General features: G+C 37.7%; 1 protein-coding gene across 1 annotated transcript in view; it reads left to right on the top strand.

The window, feature by feature from the left end:
* Nucleotides 1-26,105, top strand: part of HAPLN1 (hyaluronan and proteoglycan link protein 1) — a 122,033-nt gene that overhangs the window by 73,685 nt on the left and 22,243 nt on the right. Inside the window, exon 3 of the mRNA XM_063453711.1 lies at nt 9,592-9,960. Coding sequence (XP_063309781.1) covers nt 9,592-9,960 — 369 coding nt within the window. The remainder of the gene's footprint in view (nt 1-9,591; nt 9,961-26,105) is intronic.

The raw sequence follows: 26,105 nt of genomic DNA on the forward strand, positions 1-26,105 counted from the left end.
GGTTGAACAAACGGTTTCCCTGCACTGAGTTTGAAAGTGCATACATTCGCTTGTTGAAGACAAAACTTATGGGAAATTGCAACAACAAAAATTAGGAACTAAAGATGCCTGTAGTAGAGGATTGGCAGAGCAACAACAGAGAATATATCCAGCATCTGCTGATATGTATAAGTCATAGACTTCGATTAGGATGTGTTGACTCGTTCTTAATAATGATGATATTGTTTAGCATTGAATTAATTTCTCCAATTGCCTTAAAATCAAGAGAAAATCAGCACAAATAAAAAACTGTAATTCATTTTTTTATTTAATATGCTAAAATTAATGAAAGTATTTGCTCTTTGCCTTAGGTTGTCTAATTATTTATTTTTACTCCTCGCTGGTTTAGCATAACTACAGTTTAGTTTTTTTTAAAGCATAGTGAAAATGTAAATATGAAAAGCATTATGACAATATGCACTTTAGCCTTTAAGTCATTCAAATTCAATATTTTGAAGTACAGCAACAAAACAATGGCAAAAAATGAAATAGGCACCACAAACCTGTGGACGGCCCTATATATAAAAATACAAAAAAATAGTAGTTTGTCTTGACGAAGCAAATTGATTACTGTCCTCATTTCCTACGTTTGTGCTAGAGGAGGGTGGCTTCTCTAGGGTTTGGTTGGGTTCCAAGTCCTGCTCAGCTTTCTTCACCCCCTGCCTGGCTTCCTTCTTATGCTAGGGGGAAGTGATCAGAGATCACTTCCTCCAAACATTGCTGCATAGCAGAAAAATGGGTCTGACAATATACTCCATGAGAGGGCCCACAATGCCTTTAAATCCAAAATGCAGTCTGAGTAAAGGAGATATGTATTATTGTTATCTCCCCAACTTGACAAGTTAGCAATAATAGGTCCTAGGGCACCGTAATGCCTCGTAACTCAGTACCGGATGTCACCCCTGATGGTGGTCTTCTGCATATCTACACCCAAAAAAATGTTTTACAGCGCTCAGAGTATTAAGTAAATATGCAGACATATGCAAAACCATTTTGCAAAAAACTCTGTAGGCATTCATAAAACCATCTCAACAAGCAGATATTTTTTTCGATATAATGTTTGTGTATAAATGCATGTACATATATATTCTGTTTATTGTTTGTTTTAGCACACCATACATGTGCGCCTCTATGCAAGTATGTGTTTATTTCTGTGTGTTAATTTTGGAAATATACATGTGTGTTTCTCTATGTTAAATGTCATGTTTGTAGTGTAACAATGCATGTGAGTGTTTCTGTGTGTGATGTGTGAATGCTATATGTAGCTCATGTTTGCATGTGTGTTTTTCTGCATGTATCACGTGGATGCAAGCATGTATTGTGTAGTTTGATGTATGAGCTTAAGTATGTCTCTTTTGGGGTGAATGCATGACTGCATGTAAGTAGAGTGTGAATGCATGTATTAATTCCTGGCTGTTTTCATGAATGTAGTGAGTGGATAAATGAGAAAAAAAAATGAGAACTGCCAGGAGAGAGTGAAAAACAATAACTGTATCGCTGGTGGAGTGGCAAATATCAATAGGCTAGGTATTTCTAAAAATAAAACAACTTTTAATATAGCAATTAAGAGGTGAAACAAACAGAAAAGGAAAACAAAATTCAAACAGAAATAATAATGTACATATTTACAAAACAATTATGCTGAGTGTAGCTATAATGTCTGTATATGAAAATCTGGTAGTCAAATATAGGTACCCAAATATAGGGATAATGAATACAGAGTAAGGTAGTACAGGCTGTAGCTTTGTGCGTTCAGGATAAAAAAAAAAAAAAATCTCTAGCAGACCAGCAGTAAAAGGAGAATAGAACACAATTTAAATCTAAACTACAAATAAAAGGATAAGGGGACATTTCCCTCCCTTTTATAAAGAAAAAAAAAATCTTCATATAATAATGTGCTATGCTGCAATAAGAATACTAAGATATCAGAAAATGCTGGTAATACAGGCTAAATGGTCTCGCTAGAGATGGTGCAACTAAAAAAGTCCAGCAATGTAGTGGGAACAAAAAAGCAACATGATATTAGCTAATAGTCGCTGCCAAACAATGTAGCCAATACATGTCTGCAGCAATAGGGGTGATAACAGGGAGAGGTAAAGTAAATACTAAGTAAATACTAATTCTGTGCCTTCGAGGGCACCCCTTAACCCAAAATGCCTGTTACTCCAAAATGAATGTATAAGGAATACCTCCCACACCTAGAATCAATATAATGAAAGAAAGCTGGAGATTGTAATGATAGCCGGGTTTTTTTTTTACCCAATATATGGGGACAAGTATTAGTGAATTTCTGTAAACGCCATTATAAGCCGTACCTGAGCTCACTTGTGATACAGTGGCTATTAAGTGCTCTTGTCAGAACCCCTGACGCATGTTTCGCCAATCTGGCTCATCAGAGGGGATAAACTGTAGTATCATTGTAGTATTATTTCACATATGGAGTGTATGAATATGTGTGAAGTATGCTTTGTTTCTTTTATATACCCACCCATATAATGTTCCCCAGTCCCTGTTTAATGTCCATCCCCCTCTTTACAAAATATCTTTTAATGTTCCCCCAACATAATTGAAGCTGCGAGTTGGCCATTAGTGGGCGTATGAGCTGCACTGTAGTAACAGGGACTGGCAGTGTGCATGATCACCCATTCAGGCGCCATCAATATACTTCTATGAGAGAACCTTGGATACAAATATCTCTTGGGCACATATTGAGAGGCATCAGACTATAATAAGTGTAAGCCTGTAGCAATGAACATGTTTCCCTCCATACATAGTTTGTTAGGCATCAAAATTCTACAGGGTCTTACACCCTTACACTGCCATGGACTTATGCACTAACACATTCTGCGTTCTTTGTCTCTGTATATGTTCACCGCAGTGAACACTTAATGAGCACGTCAGTCATATAAAGTTCAAGAGATATTCGATTTTTACATTGTATATATAAGAAACACAGTTTTCTTAGGGGTGTATAAAACAGAAGGCAAAATCAACCAATCATAGTCCTTTCAGTGAATTATTCATATAACATTACGTATTGCAGTTAGTCTACTGCGCATGTATAGCACGTCCTATCTGAAATATGCCGTCTGAGTTCTCTATGTCTGTTTGATCTGTGAGAACAAAAACAGAGTTGGTGCTTGCAACAGATAGCAGACATGGGAGAAAATACTTGCTTTTAACCCCTGCAGATGTGGAAAGATTTCACTAAGACAAAGGCCTTTCTTAACCCTTTATTTTCCTGTATCTATGACAAGTCCCCTTTTTTGGCACCGCAGGAGAGAGTGTGAGGCAAGGTATGTCCCGGCGTACTAATTACACCTGTGAGACTTTAATTATTTCTTCACCTCTATTTCCTTGTCCTATTCCCCACCAACAGCACCATCAAGAATGTCCTGTACAGATATTTGTAGATACAGGATAATATTTGTCATTAAATCCATGTCTCATTAAGCAATACATCCATCGGTTAATATATATTTATTTATTTAGCTCTGTTTATCTAGGGGAATATTCACAAAGCATTGCATAGTTAAAACAATGAATTTCCATAATAGTTACATAGTTACATAGCTGAAAAGAGATTTGCGTCCATCAAGTTCAGCCTTCCTCACATTTGATTTTGCTGTTGATCCAAAAGAAGGCAAAAAACCCAGTCTGAAGTGCTTCCAATTTTGCAACAAATTAGGAAAAAATTCCTTCTTCACCCCAAAATAGCAGTCAGATGTCTCCTTGGATCAAGCAGCTATTACCCCACTAATTAGAAATGATATCCCTGCTTGACATCTTCTTGATATATCTAGATCAACTTACCTTGGTTACCTTACCAAAGTGCTGTAGGTTTGATTGATGTTCAAATTTCTGCTTCTAACAGTTAATGCAGAGAATTGAGTTAACATTGTCTTCAATAGGGCCTTATGCTAGCAACTTGTTTTAGTTTTTTGTTTTTTGTTTTCAAAATCAGTAGCCACACATTACAACATTAAATGCATTAAAATGCATTTAAGTTCATGGAAAATTAAATTGTTTGTAGAATAACATTAGCAACTCATATTTTTATTTACATTGTTAAAAACACTCATAAAATTAATGGTAGCGATTTTTTTAATAGTACTTAAAAAATAATTTATGGGACACAGTCCAATGTTATAAAATAACTGGTAATGTTGATGTCATATAGAAACATAGATATTATTAGACATATTCTTTAAACAATTACAACGGAATAAAAAGACAAGTTAAAATGGTAATAATAATGTGGCAATTTTATTATTGTGAATTGATTTTACTTGGGTTATGGCCAATTTCTAAGAGGTTTGTTCAATTTGCTCATTGCTTTTTTTATTCTGTCTCCTGTTCTTATCACTGTCTGTGTTTTGTTTACATTTGTCCTCACTGTCCCCAGTCAGGAAATGCACTGTGAGAGAAGCATTTGTTCCCTGTAACCTTCTCAAAGACTCGTAATCAGTCTTTTAATGCCAGAGAGCATTACTTTATTATTTACTTTATGTTTAGGACATTTAGGGACAATCTGGTCTAGGTTTTAGCAGGATGTTTGCTACTTGATATAGGTAGATAATGCACTAATGCAAAAGTCTTATCAATGTAGTATTTAACAATTGTATTAACAAAATATGAACCGTAAAAATGTAAATAGAACATCCAGTCCTTACCATAACTAGAGATGATGAAGATGATGACATCATTTGTATTTTTTTTTTTTGGCTCAATGCGAAATTGGTAGAATTAGTTATAGGGTAACAAATACATTTCATTTAGTGGTAGTTTACTAACAAATTGCTCAGAGGAATAAATGTAATGAAAATAATGGTTGTTTTAGTATCAGAAAGACTAGCTCTGTGTGTGACATAGCATTATATTCGTTCATTTTGGAGAGCCAGGAATGTTTTCTAGAATGTTTAGGTAATTAAGTAAGTAACTGGGTTTCCTAAAACACTATATTTTGCTTTGTTTTTCTTAAATAAGCAAAAATGAACAATGTAAATATATTTTGATGCTCTTATTTTATTTTTGTAAGCATTAATGCGTTAAAAAGAACCTATTTTTTTATATATTAAAATAATTATACATGGAAAATTCACATCTATATGCTTGTCATACATCGATACAATGCATTTTTACTTGCTATGAATTCGTTATGAAATTGTTTTTAAAATTTGATTATAAGCTCAGGGTCATTGTGTAAATTCTTCATAGACAGTATCTTCCTAATGGTAAAGAGCCTAATATTCTTGGATGGTTTAATTAACTAATATTAGTTCAAACAACTTCCCACAGAAGGAGGAACTGTTGTGTGCATCTGAAAATGAGCAATCAAGGATTAGTGTTTATACATTGATATTAAGCCTCAATCGCATACAAAAGTATCTGGTCTTGGGCTTATAATGTTCAGCTATAGTGGCTGTCTCAGCTAAATAACTCCCAAAGATAAAGCACCTCTGTAAGATGTTGAATTTTGTCACACAGTGTGGCCATATCTTGTGAAGATTTCTAGAACACCTCCGTAACTGAGTCCTGGCAGTGTCATTACTAATTGCCATAATAGGCAATATATCTAGGTACCGGTATGGCATACATGGGCATTTGGTCTTCCTGCAATGCATACTTATTGAGACTGCCATTTAACCCCTTATTGACAAGACCGTTTTTTAATTTTCTTACCGTTTGGGACTAGGGCTGTTTTTACATTTCTGTGGTGTTTGTGTTTAGCTGTAATTTTCCTCTTACTCATTTACTGTACCCACAAATATTATGTACCGTTTTTCTCGCCATTAAATGGTCTTTCTAAAAATACTATTATTTTCATCATATCATATAATTTACTATAAAAAACTTTTCGAACTTTGACCCCCAAAATCTGTTACGCATCTACAACTACCAAAAAACATCCATGCTAAATAGTTTCTAAATTTTATCCTGAGTTTAGAAATACCCAATGTTAACATGTTCTTAGCTTTTTTTTTTGGAAAGTTATAGGGCTATAAGTACAAGTAGTACTTTGCAATTTCCAAACCATTTTTATTTCAAAATGAACGCAAGTTACATAGTAACACTGATATCTGTCAGGAGTCCCTGAATAACCCTTGCCATGAATGTATTTTCTTAAAAGAAGACAACTTTAGGTATTAAACTTGGGGTATTTTAACTCTTTTCATGCAACCATTTTACCACCAATCACCAATCTATGCCAAATTAAAAAAAAAAAAAATATTGGTGATTTTTTTGACACACATAGCAATTTAACTTTAAGGGTTACTGCCAAAGAACACCCCATTATGTGTTCAGCAACGTCTCCTGAGTACAGTGATACCACCCATGTATAGGTGTGTTGGGTTCTCTGGGGGCTAAAATACCTTATTTTGCGTGTAATTTTACTCTGTGTATTTTTATATTAATATATGCATATATTATTACAAAAATACACTTAGTATGACGTTATATATATATATAGATATAATATGTATTTTTAAATGTATTAACTTTTTTTTTAACTTTTTTTTTTATTACTTTTTTTCACCTGCCGGGGGACTGCCTGTCAGTTCAGGCAGTCCCCCTGCTGGCAGTACTATGGACAGCTATTGCGGCCATTTGACCGCTCTTTCAAAGCACTCACATGGCCTCTAGGAGTCCTAATTTGCAGAGGGGGGAAGAAGAAGACCGATCGCCGGTGGTGGGGGTGATTGAGTAAGTACATGGGAATTGAGGGAGAGGGAGGGAAGGAGGGAGGGAAAATGAGGGAAGCGGTTAATTTACTCTGCACAGGCAGAGCATCAGAAGCCATCAGAAGCCTGCCTGATGGCTTCCGATGCTCTGCCTCACTGCCGGGCGCCACGTGGGGCAGCCCGGAAGTGATCGCTCCGGGGGAGCAATCACCCAGTGGCCCGGCAGAGAGGTGGCTATTGCAGGATGCCTTGACATCGAGTCATCGCTGCAATACTGTTAGAGTGCTTCCAGCGCTCTAATTCGCCGTGGACGTATAAGATATGTCCGTGGTCCTTAAGGACCATTTTTTGACGGACGTACCTGATATGTCCACGGTCGGGAAGGGGTTAAAGGTTCTTTGGGAACACTTTTAATAATGCACTTTTATGTCACATTATAACCCACTCCTTGAAGTTTATAGTTTAGGATAGGTGGGTGGCCTCCGTTCACCGAGTTGCAAGCATCATGCATGGTGAAGCCCATATTGTTTATGTTTCCTCTGGATGGATTTTCATTAGTCTAAGGGTCCAATCAAACACAGTATCAGGAGACAGCATGGTAGTGACCAGGGCTGGACTGGGAAATAAATTTGGCCCGGGCATTTTTTAATCACAGCGACGGGGGGCGGGGCCAGATAGAGTGTGTTTTGTCATCCTGTGTGTGTGTGAGAGGATGCTGTGTGTGTTTGGGTGCTGTGTGTGTAAGGGTGCTCTGTGAGGTTGATGTGTGTGAAGGTGCTGTCTGTGAGAGTGAGGGTGCTGTGTGTGTTAGGGTGCTGTGTGAGGGTGATGTGTGTGAGGGTGCTGTGTGAGGGTGCTGTTTGTGTGTGAGGGTGCTGTGTGTGTTAGGTTGCTGTGTGAGGGTTATGTGTGTGAGGGGCCTGTGTGTGTGTGTGTGTGTGAGTGTGTGTGCTGTGTGTGTTTGATGGGATTGTGTATTTACGGGAGGCAGGTTAATGATTTTTTTTTTTTTAATATTAATAATAATAATAAAAACAACAGGCATTGTATCCCCCCTCCCTTCTTACCTTTATCCTGGGAGGGGGAACCATGCTGCCATTCCTGGTGGTCTTCGTGGTGAGTGAACTCTAGCCTGTGGGACTAGAGCTCACTCTTGCAAGCCCCGGACGTTGCCATGACAATGCTCCAGATATCGTGAGAGGAACCCAGCAGAGCTGCAAGATAGAGCTCTTCCGGGTGGTCTCCTGTCTCCCTTCCTCCCCAGCCAGCGGCCATAATACACTGCATGTGTGCCAGTGAGGGAGATCTTTGATCTCCCCACCGGCCCTTAATGGAACACAGTGGGGCCAGCGCTCGATTAGCGTAGACCGGCCGGGAAGATCCTGTGATCTCCCCTGCCGTCCTTGGCCCATGGTGTGCCCGGTGTGCCCAATGGCCAGTCCGGGCCTGGTAGGTGGGGTGGGCCTGGCCCTCTTAGGCAAACACACAAAAACACGCAAATTGGATATTTCAAAAATATTATTTCTTCATTCATGCAAATACTCCAAATCATGTCTAATATTCAAAGATAAGGGATATCACATAATCTCAAAATGTTTTGCCCCCAGCTAGTTCAACAAAAGATGGACAAATAGATGAAAATTAAAATGCATATCATTTTGTTACATATTTTACATATTTTAAAACATCAGTCAAAGAGATTTGGTCTAATTTTCTATGCTAACTATTTATTCCATTTTATAATAAGTTTTAAATGTTAAAAAATTGTTCATGGAGGGATCAATGTAGATAGGTTTAAAAAGCTGCATATGACATGTTCAGCTTAATGCAGATAGGCAGCTTGAATGTATGTGTATATATATATATATATTGTGCTGGCAGATTGCCAACAAATATATGTGTTACTTACTAAGCTGATGCTTGCTCTAGCTAAAATATTTGCCAAGAAAGTTAGTAAATTTATACTTTTTATTAGTATGACATTGTATAGAAAAGTATAACAATCTCTGGCTGTAAATGTAATCTATAAATTTACAAGTCATTAAGCTAAAATATTAGATAACAGTTAAAGCGATAACATGTATTTTTTTTCGCGAGAGGTACATCATGAGGTTCTTTACAATTTTTTTAATATAAATTAATCAACTGATTGTCACCACTTCTAATCTTATCGCATATTAAATGGTCTTAGAACTTGCCTTTTTGAGCACATAAGCAGGCTGAAACCACAGTACATATAAAGCACTGAAGCTTTCCAGGTGCTATTTTTAAGGTTGTGTAGTTCTTATTGGCTCTTACTGTTTTGCCCGTAACTCCCCCCCCATTTATTTACTTAGGTTTAGGTTACTTCCAACTTACTAAACATTGATGCCATTTTTCTGTTGCCTCTTTCCAACGGCTAAACATACATTCCTAATTTCAATGCACAATAGTAGATCTGTACTCCTATGTACGATGGCAAGTCTTCCTCCTTATATCGTAATCATTTCAAGTTGAGACATCAGATACATAGTGTCCAATACGGTCCACAACTGGATTGCCAAAGGGTAAAAGGTATTTTTTATAATTAAGCAGATGTTTAATCCAAGAACATCTTAACTATTAGCAATAAAAGGAAATTATGATAGTGATAAACTGATAATAATAATGAAATGGATAGAGATATTGATTGGGTTCATCTAGCCCTTTTTGTAGTATTAGATAAGGCTAAAGACTGCTTATTTTTTTTAATGTCAGGACAATCACTATTCACTGGCACTTTGTAATTATAAGTGTGTCTGCAGAAACCTTTAGTTACACTTTAACTGTGTATCTTAATTTTAATTCAATTTGAATTTTAATTGCAATAATTTATTTTCTACTTTCATAGAGAATGGACCACGTCTGACTGTGGAGGTGGAGCAAACAAAAGTAGTTTCCCATCGAGGTGGCAATGCTACTCTGCCTTGCAAATTTGTACACGACTCAGTATCTGCTGGAACAGCAACTCATAAAATCCGAATCAAGTGGACCAAACTAACTTCAGATTACCTCAAGGAGGTGGATGTCTTCGTTTCGATGGGGCACCACAGAAGGAGCTATGGCAGCTACCAGGGCAGGGTTTACCTACAGAGAGCAAGTGACAATGATGCTTCTCTGGTAATCACAGATATAACACTGGAAGACTATGGCAGATACAAATGTGAAGTCATTGAAGGACTAGAGGATGATACCGCTGTTGTATCCTTAGATTTACAAGGTAAGTCGTTTGCCAACATTCTTGAAAATATGTATGTATGTATGTGTCTGTCTGCCTATCTATCTGTTTGTCTATCTATCTATCTATGTATTCTACATTACTATCGTTTTTTCATCCTAAAAATACATTGACATTATAATAGTGCCACCATATGAAAATCCAACACACAACTCATTGCCCCAATCTAAGTGAAAATGAAGAGTACCAACAGCCATTCGGTTAATACTTTAGTTTATATTTTCATAGTTAAAAGTGGATACCGAAGGGATTCAGTGTCGTGCTCTTGTCAATATATGCACCAGTGCAAGGTTCTGCATAATATGAAAAAAAGTTGATTGCATGTGTCTTTTAAGATATCAGAAGATCCAGAATACAAATCTGCTAAATCTTTGGAAGTGCAGTAGGTAGAAATAATGCAGTGTTATTAAAGGAACACTATAGGGTCAGGAACACAAACATATATTCCGGATCCTAAAGTGTTTAACCCACCATTTAGGTGGTTTGCCCCCCCTCATTTCCCCAAGTTTAAAGCTCACCTTATTTCCTGCGCCACACTGGCTCCACCCCCTTTGTGACATCATCAAAATGGCCTGATTTTTAGCCAATTCAATGCTTTCCCAAAGCATTGGATTGGCTAAAATCGGCACGGGGCGGGGCCAAATGCCATTTTGGCCAATCAGGACCTCCTCATAGAGATTCATTGAATGAAGGAACAGTTCTCATCTGAAGCAGAAATTATGCCAGGGGTAGGCAAACCTGGGCACTCCAGATCTTGTGGACCACATCTCCCCTGATGCTTTGCCAGCATTATAGCTTTAAGAGCATTATGGGAGATCTAGTCCAATACCATTTTATACAACTAATTAGTTAATCTCCAAGATAGCTGGAATTAAGTTTCCACCATCATCATACAACCCGCAAATGTTTGGCAGTGATTGTAGTTGAAACAATGTGTGGACTTGGAATATGGAATGAGCCATTCATTTATGATTCTGGCTAAAGGAGAAGTAGATTTGCAGCTGTCTTATATTCCACCTTTAAACATATGACCAAACTAATCCAGGTGGGGTCCCCCTAGGGTGGGCCTGGCCCTCTTAGTCTATTAGTTTGTTGCCGGTGGGTCAAACATAACATGAAGATTTTTTGAATTCCACATGTAAAACTACATTTTCTATCATGAACAAGAACTACATTTATTAGGCACATTTATATATTGCATAATATTTTTTACAGAATAGAGAAAATCACAGAAAATCTATGTGACATCTCGTGGAGGACATGTGTTCCAAATCTACTACAACATTAGCTGGAAAATAAAGCAATTGTAGAACCAGCTACACAGACATGCGAAACGTTGGCACCTAAGATGTTTATATTTGTTTCCCATGATGGCTAGCCAATATATTTCCCATGATTCTAAGCCAAGTTGTAGATCCAGCCCTTGATTGACCATCATGATAAACACATTACGCAAACATCTATTGTTGCCAAGGCTAGCCATTAATGAGCTACAGTGACAACCATTGTACTTTGATAGAAGCCCTCATCGGATTTCTGCCTTATTGCTATTCTTGTTTTAACTATATGAATAGAATATTTATTATTTGAGTTGAAAACATTGTTACATTACTTTTTTTAATGCTCAATTGTTATTTACTGCTCTGTATTAGAGGTTATCTGCCAAACGCATAATATAAAATAAAATACAGTTCTGTAAACAATATTTAAGTCGAGGGCAGAACTGCAGGATTTATTACTTAAAAAACATACCAAAATGGCTATTATGGGATTTTTCTAAAACCATTTATTTTTACTTTTAATTCTTTATTTTTCAGTGCTTAGGTTTACAAAACAAGCTTGTTGTGCCACGACAGCACTTCCAAGCTAATGGAAGAGAATACAGCGTGAACAATATCATGGCAATTAACAATAGCACAATTTTTGTTAACGAGACAGGCTATACATTATCATTATAACCATGAGAAGAAATGCAGGGAGAATGTGGTATAGTTAAGGTATAGGGTGTGATCATCAGGTCATATAAAGTGCCCACTATGCTAGATAATAATTAAGAGGGTAAGAACACATGTCAAAAATTAACTAATTCTAAACACATTCTGTGTACGCAGGGGAGGGTTTGATTAAGAAAGGCAGGTTCTGCTAAGCATGTATATCAGGATTGTGTACAGTGTTACACACAGGTATTAAACTGGACTGATGATAAGAAGGTCTGTATCTCAGCACCTAACAAACTGCCCTACATTAGTAAGTAGCTCAGCCTATGCCAGACATATTCAGAACATGGACCCAGGTTGAGTGGGCACAGGTGACCCGCTTATCTGTACCCCCCAAGTCCCCAGCAGAAGGGTACTGTGGCTTAGTCATTTCACATGTGTCCTGTTGAGCCGCATACAGAGCCTTGTCCCGAGGTATTCTGCTCGGTATTACCCCAGCACAACGTGTATGGGCTCTCCAGGCGTGTGTGTGATGTGGTTTGGGTTGTCTCATGTTGATCTTTGAATTAGGGGTGCCGCAACATGCAGTAGGGCCGTGGCACCGTCGCCTGTGTCGTGTTTGAGGTGCTTTCTTTCGTTTCCTCGCCTTCAGCTCTGTGTCGGGAATTTGTTCAGTGGGTTTCAGCTGTATTTTGCTCCGTCGCGGTTCTGAGTGGGGCGCTGCTCCTGTCATCAGACTCTGCGGTCGTCGGTGGGTAAGGACAGGTGCTGCATGAGCTTGGGGACGGTCAGCCACCCGGGCCCAGAAGTTTTGGCAGATCTTATCTAATCTGGCCTCGAAGCTCCTCGCCCACTCCTGGCTTTCTGCGTCTGCTTGCTGTGGTTTAGTCGCGGCGGCCATTTTTGCTCAGCCACGCTGTCTTACTTGTTGCAGGACACTGGCTTTCCGCTTGTGGTGTGGTGAGTGTGTGTCCAGCGGGGACCGGGATAACCCCCACCGGTCCAAAGGGGGGGGCAGCGGGTTTTCAGTGGTTCTGCTGTGGGGTGTGCGTTCCCGAGCGGGAGATCGGCCGTCTGAATTTAGGGCAATTTGCCTCTGTTTTTCGCTGATATTGCTTTGTTAAAGCTTAGTTTGGCAGGAGCTGCTAGAAAGCACGTCCAGCTAGCTTGCAGGTCAGGCCCCGCCCCCCTCTAAAACCATTTTGACCTGTTATATTTTAGCTGAGGTAATTTTGAACTATTAATAATATATAGCTTTTTAAATTAATGTTACAGATAGAAAATCAAGCCAGTTACTGAGTGGATTTTAATTATTTGTTTGAATATTTGTTCACAAAATAGGACATTGGTTGATTTGTAGAATGTTTAATCTTAAAGGAACACTATAGTCACCTAAATTACTTTAGCTAAATAAAGCAGTTTTAGTGTATAGATCATTCCCCTGCAATTTCACTGCTCTATTCTCTGCCATTTAGGAGTTAAATCACTTTGTTTCTGTTTATGCAGCCCTAGCCACACCTCCCCTGGCTATGATTGACAGAGCCTGCATGAAAAAAAAAACTGGTTTCACTTTCAAACAGGTGTAATTTATCTTAAATAATTGTATCTTAATCTCTAAATTGAACTTTAATCACATGCATGAGGCTCTTGCAGGGTCTAGCAAGCTATTAACATAGCAGGGGATAAGAAAATCTTAATTAAACAGAACTTGCAATAAAGAAAGCCTAAATAGGGCTCTCTTTACAGGAAGTGTTTATGGAAGGCTGTGCAAGTCACATGCAGGGAGGTGTGACTAGGGTTCATAAACAAAGGGATTTAACTCCTAAATGGCAGAGGATTGAGCAGTGAGGCTGCAGGGGCATGTTCTATACACCAAAACTGCTTCATTAAGCTAAAGTTGTTCAGGTGACTATAGTGTCCCTTTAATAATTTTTTGTATTGTATTATGACAATATTTATTTGATTCATGAGGCATTAGAGGATAGTTTAGGCAAAACATTTTCAGGCCATACCTTTGAGGTATAATATTTTGTTGTTGCTCTCATACATCTCTTGTGTTAGAATGCTACATTTATTAGTTGTTCATCACATGTGAGAAACATTTCTGTTACAGAGGTTTTTTACAAACTTGATAAAGATTTTTGTAGAATGTGGAAACATTGATGTACATTAAAGAGGTATGCCTTACCATTTTTTTTTCATTTGGGTCACCATGCCCCCTCAAAGCAGTAGAATTATTGTACCTTTTATGGCTACCTATTGCTTTATTTTTTAAAGACGGGGTTTTTGGCCTTCTTTTGGATCAATAGCAAAAACATATGTGAGGAAGGCGGAAATTGATGGACGCAAGTTTCTTTTTCAGCTATGTAACTATGTAATATGTTGATGGTAAACCTCGATTCAACATTTTTTTTCACCTTTTACTCAATTGTGTCCCCCTTTTACGTTTTTTTCTCAAGTGTCTAAAAATCCTAAGAATCTAATTTTTCATTTTTCTGTTGTCCTTTTATTCATGCAGAATAAGTGCTACCAGTCTAGGTCTGTGCATTCATGCATTTCTATGTTTAAGCAGCCTTGAGAAGAGATTCAGTACATGTTCTCCATGAATTTAGCAATGCCGGGCATAGCAAGGCCATCTTAGTGATGTTTTCAAATCGCAATTTTGTGTGTGATTCTTGTCTTGTCTTGTCTTTTTTTTATCTTGCCATGCAGTTATTGAACATTTGTTAACCACTTTGTATAACAAATGTTATACAAAGTGGATAACAAATGTTCAATAAACCAGTATCCTAAATATGTAAGAGTTCATATAATTTAATTATATTTAATCTTCCTCCTTAAAATGGTTAGTGATTCTGAAATTCATAACTGCGACATTAACAGTGTTGAAAAGACAAGACAACGATTAAATACAAAAAATAAAAAAAATAATCACATTAGTAATAATAATAATAATAATAATATACATTATTTAAAGGTAAAATGTATCTGTAGACTGTTTTATTGATCGTATGGGATTACAACAAACATTATCTTTACAATTATATTTTATTTATACCAAAAGATAAAAAGTAAATATTAAATGCTGTTACTCTATATAACATATTGAAGCAGAATAGTCACGATGCAAAATGGTGGTGGCAATATAATCTGCACACAAGATAATATCACACATTTGCAAAATAGCCTTTATATCTTTCATTTTTTCCCTTTTAGAGGTTTTCTGCAGAGTGACAGGTTTCCTATATAGATGACCTTGATTCATTGCATTTTACACGGTGATGAAAATGCTGGGTTCATTGTTTCTGAGATGGGAAACATATAAAAGGCTGTAATACCATCAATTGTGAAGCCTTTTGAAGCCAAAAATATGAATAATGTATTGTAAAAATACGGCAGTGATCGAAGACACTAGAGGCAAGGCAGAAAGGTGCTAGTCTGAGTGCAGAGTGCTAAATGCTTAAACATTCTATTGGTTTCCATGGTGATTGGTGCTTATTTAGCAGCCCAAAATTGCATCAGTTTCGTTCCTTGTTAACATCCCTCCTCCAGATTTCTTATTTATCTAACGTTGAATGCCAATGATATTTCACAAAGCAAGTTATAGTTAAAATAACTGAATTAATCCTATTTACTATTATGCAAGAGCAGGGGTTCCCAATTAATTTTTCCCGTGGAACCCTTTGACATAGTGTACAAACATCGTGGAACCCACCAAAATTACTTTGCACACATCGTGGAACCCACCAAAATACACACACACACTAATTTCTCCAGATAGTAAACAGATGGTAGTGTGCATTTATGTATAATGTTGGTGTTTGTATATCATTTTTGTGTTTTAATACATTGGTGTGTTTGTATGTAATGTTTGCATTTGGGTGCATTGGTGTGTTTGGACGTAGGCTTTAAAATGCAGATGTACATTTATGTGTAGCATTGGTGTTTGAGTGAAGGATCTGTTTGAATTTTGTATTGGTGTTTGCTGGAATTTATGGACATACATACATACACACTGCCACATACACACACAAATGCGCACACCTTGATAAATACACAGACACACAGACACACACACTGGCACATTCACACACTGACACACAGATATACACTTTGGCACATACACACCCAGATAAACACACACTCAGATGCACACACTGACACACAGATATGCACACTTTGGCACATACACACCCAGATGCACACACTGGCACATACACACACACACACATACAAACACACACACACACACACACAGATACACACACTGACAAACAGATACACACTCTGGCACATACACACACTGACACATAGATATACACATTCTGGTACACAAATACACACAGGCACATACACACACACTCAGATACCCACCGTTGCACATATACACACTTACACACAGATGTACACACTCTGGCACATACACACAGGCATCTACACATACACACACACACACACTGACATAAAGATGCACACACTGACACACAGATAAAGGCACACTCAGAAACATAGAGTGACACACACACCTTGACACACAGATACATACTGGCACATTAACACACTGACACGCAAATATACACACTCTAGCACACACACACACAGATACACATTGGCACATACATGCACACTCAAATACACACACTGACAAATACACATGACTTGATATACACACTCTGGCACATACACACAGACTCAGATACACAGTGACAAATACACACAGAAACACTGACACACATTGGCACATACATAGGACATGCTTTTTATATTTAGCAATTTTTGTGGTTGGAGAGTTAATATAATATATTGGAAGACATTTTTAAACCCCAGAAATGGACTTTGATAACTCTTCCCTGAATTTACACTAGCTAGATGGGTGATGGCTGAGTTTATTTTGGCTAGCTGGGGATCCCTGGAGCTCAGTAATGGCTAGGTTTTGAGTTTCTGAACTCAGCTGTTTCTGAACTCCCCTTCCTATGATCCTCAGCCAGCCTGACATGTAGGGGTTCAGCCATCACTCAGAGACTTCCCATTCATCTTGTGTATTGTTGAAGGTTTTCTCACCAGCCACTTTCACACTGACTCCTGGTCAGCACAGTGATAGTCTGCTTGCAGCAGCTCACTCCCCACTCTTTACCACCAGTGTGGCATTCTTCATGTCTGGGAGGAAGTGACAGGCTCAGGCTGTCACTTCCTCCTGGCATCCGAGACTACAGGGGCCATGTCGCGATCTTTAAACAGCCGCGGTGCTAGACCAGGCCGCTGTTCAGCAATGCCCATCAGGTGGCCCTAAGTGCATGGGCCACCCAATGAGCAAATCACGGCGGAACCCCAGTTTTGTTCTCGTGGAAGCCTAGGGTTCCGCAGAACACCAATTGGGAAATGCTGTGCTAGAGTGAATGCTTGCATTTGGATGGATCAAATAATTACCGTATACACTCGAGTATAAGCCGACCCGAATATAAGCCGAGGCCCCTAATTTTACCCCAAAAAACTGGGAAAACTTATTGACTCGAGTATAAGACTAGGGTGGGAAATGCAGCAGCTACTGGTACATTTCTAAATAAAATTAGATCCTAAAAAAATTATATTAATTGAATATTTATTTACAGTGTGTGTATATAATGAATGCAGCGTGTGTATGAGTGCAGCGTGTGTGTATGAGTGCAGCGTGTGTGTACGAGTGCAGCGTGTGTGTACGAGTGCAGCGTGTGTGTACGAGTGCAGCGTGTGTATACGAGTGCAGCTTGTGTATACGAGTGCAGCGTGTGTATACGAGTGCAGCGTGTGTAAACGAGTGCAGCGTGTGTGTGTGTGCAGCGTGTGTGTATGAGTGCAGTGTGTATGAATGCAGTGTGTGTGATCAGTGTGTGTGATCAGTGTGTGTGTGAGTATGTGTGCAGTGTGTGTATGAGTATGTGTGCAGTGTGTGTGTGTGTGTGTGTGTGTGTTGCAGAGCCTTTGTGGGGGGTGGGCAATTTTATAATTTTTTTTCATTATTTTAATATTTTATTTTATTATTTTTTATTATTTTATTTTATTTAATTATTATTTTTTATTATTTTAATATTTTTTATTATTTTATTTTATTTGTAATATTATTATTTTTTTTACTTATTAATATTTTATTATTTTGATTTTTTTTTTCGTCCCCCCCTCCCTGCTTGATACATGGCAGGGAGGGGGGCTCTCCTTGCCTGGTGGTCCAGTGGCATTGGCAGTTCAGTGGGGGGGGGCTGTGGGGGCTGCAGAGAGTTTACTTACCTCTCCTGCAGCTCCTGTCAGCTCTCTTCTCCTCCGCGCCGTCCATTCAGCTCTTCTGTCAGCTCCCACTGTAAGTCTCGCGAGAGCCGCGGCTCTCGCGAGACTTACACTGGGAGCTGACCGAGGTGCTGAATGGACGGCGCGGAGGAGAAGAGAGCTGACAGGAGCTGCAGGAGAGGTAAGTAAACTCTCTGCAGCCCCCACAGCCCCCCTGTCTGTATTATGGCAATGCAAATTGTCATAATACAGACAGTGACTCGAGTATAGGCCGAGTTGGGGTTTTTCAGCACAAAAAATGTGCTGAAAAACTCGGCTTATACTCGAGTATATACGGTAAGTAAGTATTTTGTGTCTGCTACCAATATGTTTTCTTATAGCTTGCTGTATCTCTATTATAGAAGCACACAACTCCCTATGAGAAAAGATGCTGTAATGCTTTTATTAAGGATTTAGCATATGGTTGAGTAGCTTTCAAACGTTGGTCTTCTAGGGGTGAGTTATACTATTTTAGCATATTTTGTTAATATTTGGTTGTTAACGGTTTAACATTGTTTATCTATACGTTTGGGAAGGGTTAGGTTTTTCAAATAGTGTGTAGTGCATGATTTGCTTTATGTATGCTATTGTATATATCATGGTCATCTCTAAAAGAATCAACTGTTAGTTAAAAGGATTATCTTATAAGGAGAATCTCAGTCTATGGGGACAGATTTATCCCATACCATGCCTGCCCTACAGGGGATTATGGGACAAGTAGTTCATCCCCAAAAGCAGTTCAATCATCTTTAAACTGCTCTTAAGCTGCTCTTCAAATTGATGGCATTTCTACTGCTGCTGATATTATTATTATTATTATTATTATTATTATTTTATTATTTATATAGTACCATCAGATTACGTAGCACTGTACAATGAGTGGACTACCAGACATGTAATTGTAACCAGACAACTGGACGTACAGGAACAGAGGGGGTGGAGGCCCCTGCTCAATGAGCTGACATTCTAGAGGGAGTGGGGTATAGTGACACAAAGGGTAAAAGTAGGGGTACAAAGTATGTTGTTAGAAAAGTATTCACTGATATAAGTTTCTACAAAACCTTAGCTCAGTTCACTGCGTGATAAACTTGGTTGACTTTTAGCATCAGTTAGATCACAAACAACGCACCCACTACACATGCAATATGGAGAAAATTGATGTAAACAACCCAGAACTAGGGATTCCTGGTTGCTTGACTCATAGCTTTAGTAAGCTGTCTTTAGTGACAGTGAGATTTCTCAAATTCTAATAGCTTCTTTTAGAAATTGGAGTTGACTCGGGCAATAATGCAAAGTGTTTTTTGGAGCTTAGACTGTCCCTTTAAGTTAATAATTGTTACAGTTATTATTTGTATTATTTATTTTTCTGATTTTGAGAATCCCATCTGCTCAGTTGCCTTGGTAATACTAGCTCTACTTAAAACAAATTAAAGTACTCTTAATCTTTTAATCGAAATTTGCTTCAAGTTTGTTCTTTGTATTTTATGACTCGATTAATACCACAATCCTTCTCGCAAGTGGAATATTGAGTATGTTTGTTTATTGTTATCGTTTTCACTAGTTTATCTTAATCATTGAAAGATGTTCCTTGGGCTTTATTATTGTATTAAAGGAACACTATATTGTTAGGAATACAAAAGTGTTTTCCTAACATGAAAGAGTCCATCCTTGCCCATGCACCCCAGCAAATAAAATGTTCAAAAAAACTCTTTTCTACATTTAACTGATGTCAGTGCGACTCGGAAACCTAATGCACATGCATGGCGAGTGCTACACGCACATTAGGCCTTTCCCACAGGAGCTCGATGACTCAAAGCTTTCCTATGGGATTTTTGAAGACTTGGGACATCCTACATGTAAATTGAGGAACTGCCTCTATTGGCTGTCCTGTAGTCAGCCACTAGAGGCAGTATTAACCCTGCAATGTGAACATTGCAGTGTCTCTTAAACTTCAATGTTTTACATTGCACGTTTATGAGGACACTGCACCCAGACCACTTTAATGAGATGCGGTGTTGAGCCCAAAAATAAATATACAAATTTAAAAATGAGATGAAGACCTTATCATCATCTTAAAAAAAAAAGTGATTACAAAATGGACAGAATCATTTCATTGAAGCTTTCATTGAAGTCCTTCTGGTTTTCAACAAGCCTTGTACGCTTTCACACTGATGGGTCAGTTATGAATATTTAGATGCAATTTGCAACTTGTTTTTAGAATGGGGACAGATTTTGGAGAATTTCCCTAGGATTTTTTGTACATTTTGTAAAGGAACAGAGACTAGGGAGGGTAAAATTGAGCAAAGAAGAGAGTTTCACATGGTGCAGCCCTAGAAAATGTTGAACTAAAGAGTCAGAGTTTGAGCAGAGAACAGGTACAGGTCTCACACAATGGAGGAGACTGAATGGGGCACATTTTTTGTAATAGTGAGGATAGGTAGATATAGCAGTTATGACGTTATTGGTAGGTAAGTACCAGGAGTTTAAATTGAAGGCCAAGTCTTATGAATTTGACAGTTTATACAGTATTGAGTCTTGAGATCTATTTAATAGCATATACTTCAATGTCCATTGCTACATCTAAGATATTAGACATTGAAGGTTTATTATTGCATAGATCTGTATGAAGATGCAAAGAGTAGCTATTTAAAATATTTTCTAGTACCATTGTTTAATGCTTGATAAGTCCTTAAGTGGCTAAAGAGTTAATATAACTTCAGTATAGCTTAACTCATTGAAAAATCAATGGATCCAAAGGTATTGAAATATTGCACGTTGGGTCCACTGATTAGCACTAAAAAAGATTGTAAGTAATCACAACAGCACATGAGAAGAATATATAACTGAGACCATTAGAGAAATGTGTTGATAACATGCAGAACAGTTATGGCATATGGAATTGCTTAATGAATATTTGCTATTACCGCAGCCTAGAAAAAAAAAAGAATAACTGTTGATATTAATGGATATCAGTAAAGGGTGCTTGGATACGGTAAGAACGTGTCAATGAGCTGCAATGTGGTTATTTTATTGCAAAGAACTAAAAATAACAAATGTTTCAAGATGTTGAAAATTAAATAAAATACTGTGACTGATAGGGGCATTGGAAACCTGAATCATTCATCCTGAAGGTTCAACTAACATTTCTAGTGATTCTCAAAAAATAGTTTTCATAATAGACTATACAGTTATCAACTACTGAAAGGCCACAATTGTTATAAACCCCTATTCAGGTACCAGTTGTCAAGCTTGCTCTTGGAATTAAGCACATACATAACCCATTATGTAAAACTCCAAGCCCTGGAAAGTCTTGTATATACACTGATTAGCCACAACATTAAAACCATTGACAGATGAAGTAAATAACATTGATTATATCATTACAATGGCATCTGTCATAGAGTGAAATATATTAGGAAGCAAGTGAACTGTCAGGTCTTGAATTTGATGTGTTGGAAGCAGAAAAAAATAGGCAAGTGTAAAGATCTGAGTGACATTGACAAGGCCCAAATACCGATGGCTAGACTACTGGGTCAAAGCATCTCCAAAACGGCAAGTCTTGTGTGGGGTACCTTGGTAGGCAGTGGTTACTAACTACCAAAACTGGTGCAGGGAAGAACAAGTGCCGAACAGGCACCATTGATGTGCATGTGGAGTGAATGCTAGCCCATCTGATGACACAGAAGAGTTACTCTAGCTTAAATTGCTGAACAACTTAATGCTGGCTGTGAAGCAAATGTGTCAGAACACACAGTGCATTGCAGTATTGTGTGTCAGAACTAGACCATAGAGCAATGGAAGAAGGTTCAAAAGGTAAAAATAAAGGACATAATTGTTCTTTAAAAAAAAAAAACAAACAAAAAAAACAGTCTGGTGCAGCTAAAAATTACCCATGTAATGTTACTCTTTACACTTAAAAATTTTATAAAATTGGAAAATGGATAAGGTGATTTGCGCACACAGAAAGAGATATTTTGGTTTACATTACACTCAATGTTTCTTTGGTAACCAATACACATAAATTTCTTTCACCTACATTGAATAAGTGAAAAAACACACATAGTGTAATCTTTATATGTGAGAATATATATATATATATATATATATATGTAAGAATATTTCTTCCAACTAACAATTTTCAGAGCCCATTAAAGTTGGCTCGATACTTATGGTGTTTTTCATCCTTAAGAGAGATATGTGATGGAATTTCCAAAGATTGCCCTCAGGAACTCAGCACTGCTGCAACACAGGAACTCCAGAGTCCAGGGTAGTTATTAAAACATGTATATTTATTAACAACTTATTAAAAAACAAATAAAAGTAGCACAACGCGTTTCAACCTATCAGAAGGTCTTCCTCAGGTGCATATATTTCTCCAATTGAACATGTATGGCTATATATATATATATATATATATATATATATATATATATATATATATATATATATATATGCCAAGAAATAAGTCAGACAATTAAACAATTCAAAACATATGTTTGTAAATACCACCCACAACCAAATATGGTCAGGACCGGATGTATGCCACCACCCCCAACATGGAGGCACATCAAGTCCCGAGCATAATGTCCATTCCAACCCCAAGATGTCCGCAGCGTTCGTATAGCCTCTTTCTCTCCTTTCAATATTGTCCGTCATTTTGTCATTTCCTGTGAAGGCTTCTCAGTGATGCGCATCTTCACATGTTCCAGTCAGTTTCCTCCCAATACGTCACTTCCTGTGACGTATATGACGTTGAGCATTCGGTGGGAGGTGTTTTAGCTTGTATTTAGCTTGGGAGTGGTTTGACTGCAACTTTCCTTTCGTCCGTTTTGAAAGAGGGCAGAAATGCCCAAAGTTCGTACAATATATCGGAATATATAATATAATAAAAGAAAAAATGTATATTGAAATCAAACAAATATAAGGTTAAGTAAAAATGTTTATATAAAACGAATTCTATACTTTAAATTAATTAAAATAATACTTGATTATCTCAATATGGTTCTTAAAAACACTTACACACCAGTGCATTATAGGAAATAACAGTGGATTAGAGTAATGTAAAAATAAAGGAGGGATAAAGATAAGAATGTGATAAAAACTTTAAACATCTATGTAAAATAAATAATAGTCTAAATGATCCATTATTTAAGAAAACTATGAAATACTATTTATCTCAAAGTCTATGTTGAGACCCATAGCTGTTAAGGTTGCATTTCAAAGATCCATATCACCTTCTGGGTACTCAATTATTTGGGGAGATTTCCTCCTCTCCAGTACTAGCTAACTTTTTCAATTGCACAGAAATCTAGAAATTTCAAATCTGATCCATGTTTCTCGAGGAAATGTTTAGATACACTATTGTTGGTGAACCCTTTCTTTATATTTCTTGTGTATTCACCAACTTAGATTTTTATAGGTCTAGATGTTTTTCCTATGTATTGATATCCACATGTGAAATTAAGTAAATATATCACATTGTTCGAATGACATGTATTTAAAGATTTCATTTTGAATTATTTTTTTTGTAACTGAAGACATAAATGTTGTTACATTTTTGTTTGAGATATCTGTACTCTTACATGCATTGCACATCATCCAGCAGTGAAATTTTTTTTTTTTACTCTTTGACCAATTAGTTACAAAATTATTATCTGAAACTTCTTTTTCTAAAAAGCTGTTCATTAAAATTTGTTTAAAATGTTTTGCACCCCTAAAAACAAATTTGGGTTTAGTGTCAGGATTACAAGTTGACCCAGCACGCAGAACTGTGTCACACCAAGGACTAAGGATAACGTATAACCAGACCATAGAATGGCCAGACTTAACGTATCCAAGAATAGTCAAAATACTTGCCGAGGTCAGGAACACAGAATGAGACACAACGATGAGGGAAAGCCAAAAGTCAAGGAGACCAGAAAATCAAGATCAGGAACGCACTCTCGGATTCCCATCAGGATGAAACAACGACAGGGCAATGAGCAAAAGAAGAATTGGGTTTAAATACCCCTCCTGTGGATCCGATTGGCTGTAACCCGGCCTTAGACCCAAAAGCAATTACCAGGTTTTCATGTGCATGATTGCTGCTCAGCCCAAACCCTCCTGTGGATCTGATTGGCCGTAACCGGCTTTTGACCCCAAAAGCAATTACCAGGTTTCCATGTGTATGATTGCTGCTTGGCAAACTTTTCCTGTCAGGACGGTATTGTTGCTCGGCACAACTTTTCCTGTCAGGACGGTATTGTTGCTCTGCACAACTTTTCCTGTCAGGACAGTAAATGCCATTAACCACATTTCTATGTGTGGATGAATAAGTGACATTTATAACCTATACACTCCTTTATTTTGTCTTCTTGCTTTAAAATGAGCCAATTTGTATTAATATTTTTTTGATAGTGCCTACATTACTTGAATAATTAAAAATGAATGGAATCTGATTCTCTGTTTCAGTTTTCTTTCTCTTATGACTTTTTGTCTTGCTTGATTAGTTAGTTACTTATTCCTGTCTGGAGTCTATTTTCTTTGTTTGTCCTTCTTCCGCTACCTATTTCATTTTCAATGTAAGACAATGGATATGTTCTTATTAGTATGAAAGGTTAAAAAAGAAAAACTCACTTCCTTGTGCACATCTATGCTATATATATATATATATATATATATATATATATATATAAAAATCCAAATGTGTGGCTGCACTCACGGTTTAAAAGTCCAAAGTTTAATGGAAAAACGATTTAAAACATCAGTAGATGCAATTAAACCAATTAAGCAAATTGATAACTAAGAAATTAATGAAGTGAAATGGCTTACCCTCAGTGTAAAAACCGCCATGTTACCGGCGTCCCTTAGAGCCCAGTGCGCATGTTTCCGCTAGCTCCAGTGACGTCACTGGAGGGGTGGAGCTAGCCGGAACATGCGCACTGGGCTCTAAGGGACGCCGGTAACATGGCGGTTTTTACACTGAGGGTAAGCCATTTCACTTCATTAATTTCTTAATTATCAATTTGCTTAATTGGTTTAATTGTATCAATGTTAACATGTATATAAACAGCTTCTCTGTCAGTATGCATTTATGATCCTGATGAAAGTCTTACATGACTGAAACGTTGATCTACTGATGTTTTAAATCGTTTTTCCATTAAACTTTGGACTTTTAAACCGTGAGTGCAGCCACACATTTGGATTTTTTGGATATTACAGCTATTGATGGCTGGCACCCGGCCATTAAGGGACACTAAAGCGTGAGTGCAGGAACCACTTGTGTTTCTGGTTTATATATATATATATATTTGTGCTCAGAATGTATCTAATACGTAATGGAATGTAGAAGGAGAAGCAAAGTTGGTTGAGGTGTGCCGAAACCAACGTACGAGTAGGCCTGTAAAAGAGGGCCCACAAAGGTGAATTGTTAATATAGATGGGTGTAGGTGGGTGGGGACAAACAGCTTGCACAACAAAGGTAAGTAGGGGGCGTAGGGTTTATATAGGATCATAACTCCTCCCACAAATTCAGGCCAAATGGCCTTCCAACTTGTGCTCGGAATTTATCTAATACGTAATGGAATGTAGAAGGAGAAGCAAAGTTGGTTGAGGTGTGCCGAAACCAACGTACGAGTAGGCCTGTAAAAGAGGGCAAAAAGAGGATTCAAAGAAAACACACTTTATTGCAAGTTTATACAGCTTGTGTACTGAAAGCTAGTAAGGAGTTTTTACTCTGATTGAGGTATATATGTAACTAAGCTGAGGATTACCTGTGGCCCCATCACCTAGTGATGTGGACTGGGGTGTAAGAGCTTGGAACCGCTGATGCAGCATGTAACGGATCACCTGGCACCCCGACTGGGTGAATAGATAGTAGATTAAAGGCGTTGGACAAGTCCATCTTGCTCAACC

This window comes from Pelobates fuscus, chromosome 5 (genome assembly GCF_036172605.1).
Source record: "Pelobates fuscus isolate aPelFus1 chromosome 5, aPelFus1.pri, whole genome shotgun sequence".
Lineage (NCBI taxonomy): Eukaryota > Metazoa > Chordata > Amphibia > Anura > Pelobatidae > Pelobates > Pelobates fuscus.